Source organism: Ailuropoda melanoleuca, chromosome 13, assembly GCF_002007445.2.
Source record: "Ailuropoda melanoleuca isolate Jingjing chromosome 13, ASM200744v2, whole genome shotgun sequence".
Taxonomy (NCBI): domain Eukaryota; kingdom Metazoa; phylum Chordata; class Mammalia; order Carnivora; family Ursidae; genus Ailuropoda; species Ailuropoda melanoleuca.
Window position 1 is genome coordinate 74,322,994 of NC_048230.1, and position 6,212 is coordinate 74,329,205.

Sequence of the window (6,212 nt, forward strand, 5' to 3'; positions counted from 1 at the left end):
CCCTGAGCCGAAGGCAGACGCCCAACCGCTGTGCCACCCAGGCGCCCCAATAACTTTCTATTCTTGATCATGGGTGCCACAATTCTCTCATTCTGTTTCATGTGTACCTCTTGCCCATGGAATATAACAGCCCATAGCCCATTGCAGGGACTAATCATTAGTTTTCCAACAGAACATTAGTAAACCACTACAGTAAATTACTTTCTGGAAGAAGTTCAAAGGTAAATTTGGAAATTTCTCATTAATTTCTAAAAAATGAACCAGTCAGTAACTTTGACTCACTGATTTAATACTTTTGATCTCCCAGTATGAAAAAAAACCCTGAAGAAATTAGTATACTCATAGTCCTAACATCCATGATTTTGTTACTTATATTTTTTATATTCCACGACCCTAATTCATACATGATATTGCCTTCTTTTTTTTTTCTTAAGACTTTATTTATTTATTTGAGAGACAGAGATAGTAAGAGAAAGCATGAGCAGAGATGAGAGGGAGAAGTAGGCTCCCTGCTGAGTAGGGAGCCCAATGTGGGGCTCGATCTCAAGACCTTGAGATCATGACCTGAGCCAAAGGCCAACGCTTTAACCAACTGAGCCACCCAGGCTCCCCAGATATAGCCTTATTTCTACACTTAAATAGATTATATGGTCATCCTCAGTCCTTTCATATATTTCTCACTTATTTCTTTATTTGAATTCTCTTAAGGACCCTTATTTCTCACATGTTGGCACACCCATTATTCAACGATATTTCATAAGCATTAAACAGAAATGGTTTCTGCACTCACAAAAGCTAAGTCTGTATTCTACAGTCCCTCTTTTCTCTAATGATCTTCATTGCTTTGTCTATTTTTTCCTCTTCATTTTGTTATTTTCTCAAACTTGAGGTTCTCTGACACAGACTTAAGTTTCTGCAGTGTCTATTCTACTTCTCACTGCTTCGATTGAGATTTTCATCGGTATAGTGTTTTTTTGTTTTTTTTTTTTTAAAGATTTTATTTATTTATTCGACAGAGATAGAGACAGCCAGCGAGAGAGGGAACACAAGCAGGGGGAGTGGGAGAGGAAGAAGCAGGCTCATAGCGAAGAGCCTGACGTGGGGCTCGATCCCATAACGCTGGGATCACGCCCTGAGCCGAAGGCAGACGCTTAACTGCTGTGCCACCCAGGCGCCCCTGGTATAGTGGTTTTATTATCATCTGTTTTCTTTCTAGTGCTCTAGAAGTTCATCTTCCATCTATTTCTGCTAACTAAACTCTTTTGTCCCCCTGATCTTTTCTATTTAACAGCTTTATTGAGGTATAACTTTCATATCATAAAATTCACTCATTTTAAGTGTATACAGTTCAATGATTTTTAAAGTAAATTTACAGAATTGTGCAACTATCACCATAATTCAATTTAAGAACACTGCATCACCCCAAGAAGATCCCATTTCCCCAGACCTTGTATATTTCTTCTTTGAGCTCTTCCCACCTACCCTGTTAACTCCTTTTCTCCTTATTTATTTATTTATTTTGACAGTGTAGAAGATCATTGTCTAGGTTAATTCTTCAAAGTATAACCTCCATCTGTTGTTTGCTTATTACTAACTTTTCCAACCTTTTTAAAATGGTAGTATCTAGTCACACATTAAACCTCCTTCTGCTTTAGTTCATCTTTATTTATTTTATTTTAATTTTTTTAAGATTATATTTATTTATTTGACAGAGAGAGAGAGCACACGTGCGAGAGAGTGCACAAGCAGGGGAAGTGGCAGAGGGAGAGGGAGAAGCAGGCTCCACACCAAACAAGGAGTCCGATGCAGGGACCAATCCCAGCACCCCGGGATTATGACCTGAGCCAAAGGCAGACACAACCAACTGAGCCACCGAAAAGTCCCTGTTTTAAAGATTTTATTTTTAAGTAATCTCTACACCCAATATGGGGCTTGAACTCACGACCCTGAGATCAAGAGTCGTATGCTCCTCCAACTGAGCCAGCCAGGCACCCCTTTAGTTCATCTTTAAATAAAAGTCTGCGGAAAAGAAACACGACTGGTAGGACGGGTGGCATGTGAGAGCCAATGGGCAGTCCAAAGTACGTGGTGATGCTCAGCATTTACTACAATAACCTAACTATGACAGAAGGAAACAGACCACCTTGGCTTTTTATGGGAGAGCAGAACCTAAGTCACAACTAAAGGGAAGAGAAATGGTGAAGACGTTTCTTGAAATCAGTCGAGGTGGTAAGGGAAGTAACCTCTAATGTAATTTATATGAGAAATCTAAAGATACCAACTTGGGCCTCAAACATGAAGGGAGCTCATTCAGATGAAAGTTGAAGGGTAGATCATTCAGTTCCCAGGAGACACTAGTAATATGGACCAGCCAGAAAGACCACATGATTACAGACCTGGGATACACTACACTGGGCTAAAGGGACAGGAAGTCAAATAGCTCTGTGAAGGGACAAGGTAGTACTTGGACCTCTCCCCAGTGAGGAGTGCTCTCGGGATGAAACAGGTACTTCTAGATACCACGGGGCAGTGTAAACTGTGAAACCCACTCAAAAAGCAATTTTCAGCTGTGAATAAAGAGTTATAAAACTGATCAGACAATTAATTACTATCTCTTTGAAGAAATTATTCTAAGGAAATTATCTGAAATTTGAAAAATTTATATGGATAAAGATGTTCTCACAGCATTATTTAGAATAGTGAAAAGTTGGAGACAACCTATGTGACTAATAGTGGGGAAACTGCTAAGACAAGCATGTCCATCGACACACGTAATGACTACATAATTAATAAAAATGCAATTACCACTGTGATATTGGAACATATATACATTAACTTACATAATATGTTTCTATATTAATCTAAGAGGAAGGATATAAAATTATATGTATACCATAACTATAAAAAATGCATATAAAAAAGGCAAGGAATTCACAAAAATGATAATAGTTACATTGAATGAGTGAGATTATGGGTAAATTTCACCTAATTTATTTTCTTTCTTTCTTTCTTTCTTTCTTTCTTTCTTTCTTTCTTTCTTTTCCTTCCTTCCTTCCTTCTTTCTTTCTTTCTTTCCTTCCTTTCTTTCTTTCTTTCTTTCNTATTTTCTTTCTTTCTTTCTTTCTTTCTTTCTTTCTTTCTTTCTTTCTTTCTTTCTTTCTTTTCTTTCTTTTCCTTCCTTCCTTCCTTCTTTCTTTCTTTCTTTCTTTCCTTCCTTTCTTTCTTTCTTTCTTTCTTTCTTTCTTTCTTTCTTTCTTTCTTTCTTTCTCTTAAAGACTTATTTATTTTTAGAGAGAGAGATCATGTGCATGTGAGTGTGGAGAGGAAAAGAGGGAGAGAATCTTTCAAGCAGACTCCCTGCTGAATGCGGAGCCCAAGCAGGGCTGGATTTCATGACCCTGAGATCATGACCTGAGCGAAACCAAGAGGCAGATGCTCAACCGTGTCACCCACGCACCCCAATTATTACCCAATTTTCACTGTTGCTGTTATATTACTTCCAAAGTTTAAAAAAAAAACCCCAAAGTTCACCTATTAGTAGCGAGAATGAATATCATTAACTAAGGTAAGACAGCTTTAAGATGGCCTAACCACAGGGGCATCTGGGTGGCTCAGTCAGCCAACTCCTGATCTTGACTCAGGCTGTGATCTCATGGGTCATGGGATCAAGTCCTACAGTGAGCTCCACACTGAGCTCCCCACTCAGCGGAGAGTCTGCTCGAGATTGCCTCTCTCCCTCTGCCCCTCCACCTGCTCACACACACACACACACACACACACACTCTCTCTCTCTCAAATAAATCTGAAAAAAAAAGTCTTAACCATAGGAAAAATTATCTATGAGATACTCTAAGAACCTTTGAAAACAAAGCACCTCTCCTGGAGTAAAGAGGAAAAGAAAAGGCTGTCATGGGCATTCTTTCTTTCTGGGAGAAGCTGTTTCAAGCCCCACTGCCCTAGATGGACAACTTCTCAGTGCACAAAGAAAAGTGGTGAGAAACTCTGGTCTATAGGTGTCTTCTGAGAACCTAGCTTTCCTAATCAAGCAACAATTGAGCATTCATTGTACGTAAGGTAGACTAAGGCATTCCAAAAGACAAACACACATAAAGATGTGTCTCCTTCCAGTGGGTGGAAGAAAATCACTTTCTGTATATTTAAGCCCACCACACCCTGTGGGCTGCAGAGGATCTGAAGTATGTACCTGTGCTCCATGTAGCAGCTCAGGGGGTCCACGCACACTGTGATGGCACCGATGGTGAAGGACGACTTGACGTTTGAGTCTGGATGGGTCTGCAGGGCCTGGATGACATCAATAACATCTGTGTATCTGGGAGAAAAAAGAGAAAGATTAGTTTACTGACTGGGGCCGCAAAATGCTGAGGGGCTGAGTGAGCAAGGGTGGAAGGAAAACCACAAGGAGGAGCCTGTGACTGGGCTCCTTGGGGTCACCCCACTTAATGATTTAGAGCCCCTCCCTGCATTCCACAATGTTTCTGCATTCCCAAACCTCATTAGTACTCCTAACTGTGCAAGAGTGAGTGGAAGAATCCCCCACCACTTCTAGGCGTAAAGGGAAGACTGCAGATAGCCCTGGCGCTCTAAGGGTGGGACTTGGGTGTCCTTAGGCCTGTTTTCCAATCATTCTAGGAGCTCCTGTGTTGGTCTATTTCCTTTCATAGCTTTTTCTCTCCTTCTGCCTCAAAGAACATGCAGACAGGAGAGAAACGGGGACCCTGTAGGTCAGCAGACACATGTCAAACCCCACCTGCATTTGTTATTTCCTGCCTGGAACTCCCTCCTAACTCCAGACTTCCAGAGCCAATTTAATATTTTCAGTTAGAACTTAACATGTTCATGATTCAATTTCCCATGGCTGTTTCTCCTAAGGTCTTGTCCTTCTCAGCAGAGGGGACTCCATTCTTTTAGCTGCTAGGCCAAAAATTTTGTTTGGAATAAGAAATAGGAAGATCGGTAGGAGAAGGAAGGGAAGAATGAAGGGGGGGTAAACAGAAGGCGGAATGAACCATGGAAGACTATGGACTCTGGGAAACAAACTGAGGGCTTCAGAGGGGAGGGGGGTGGGGGATTGGGATAGGCTGGTGATGGGTATTAAGGAGGGCACATATTGCATGGTGCACTGGGTGTTTTATGCAAGTAATGAATCATGGAACATTGCATCAAAAACTGGCGATGTACTGTATGGTGACTAATATAACAAAATAAATATTATTAAAAAATTTTTTGTTTGGAGTCGTCACTGACTCCATTTTTTCTCAATTTTCAAAATATAACCAGAATGAGATTGATGCTCACATTCTCCCACTACTACTGGATCCAAACTGTTATCATCTCTTGCACAGATTACCCCACAGCCTCCTCACTGGCCTCCCTACTTCTGTCCCTGTCCCTGCCCAACCTGTTTTCAACAGAGAAGCCAGAGATCATGCTAATCCCACCATGCTAAGCCAATGAGTGAGTGGCTTCCATCCCACTCAGCGTCAAAGCTTTTAAAGCCCTTACAACAGCCCCCACAGCTGTCTATGATCTGACTCCCACACCACAAGGAGTTTCTCCTCCTCCTATTCCTTCCCTTACCTGAATCTACCCACTGTGACCTCCTGGCTCTTCCCTGAACATGCCAGGCATACTTCCACCCTGGCACTCTCTGTCCCCTCCTGTGATGCTCTTTTCCTCAAATGTCTGCCAGTCTTGCTCCCTTCAGTTCTCTGCTCAAATGGCATCTTGAAAGGGGTATCCTCTGACTTCCTACAGCCTATGGGATATAGCAAACCTCCTTCTGCACAACCTGCCCCCGCTCCAATTCTTCCCTACGGCACTGAACATCAGCAACATACACTGTATTTTCTCATTTATTTGTTTATAGTCTGTCTCTTCAACAACATAAAGTGGTTGTTGAATGATGGTAACTTGTGGTGCCTAAGCAGGACAGATGAATGACTTGGATGTTCAATCCTGGGTAGGCTCATGGCCACTCCAAGAAGGGGCCTCCGCTCTTTACCTTGTAGAGAACATTTTCCCAACTGACCCAGCCTATCGCCAAAAGGTCAGTTCCTATGGAGGGAAGGCAAATCTGATGGCAGCCTTGATGATCATATGGACCTGGGCCCTTGGGAAGCCAATGGTGGTGGCTGGGGGGGATAGGTACAGCTTGCCTGAGCCACTTCCTGAGTTCCTACAAATAACTCATC

General features: G+C 41.9%; 1 protein-coding gene across 1 annotated transcript in view; it reads right to left on the reverse strand.

The window, feature by feature from the left end:
• C13H20orf194 (chromosome 13 C20orf194 homolog) overlaps window positions 1-6,212 on the reverse strand; it is a 125,131-nt gene that overhangs the window by 28,476 nt on the left and 90,443 nt on the right. The window contains exon 28 of the mRNA XM_034641898.1: window positions 4,205-4,330. Within this exon, the coding sequence (XP_034497789.1) occupies window positions 4,205-4,330 (126 nt within the window). The remainder of the gene's footprint in view (window positions 1-4,204; window positions 4,331-6,212) is intronic.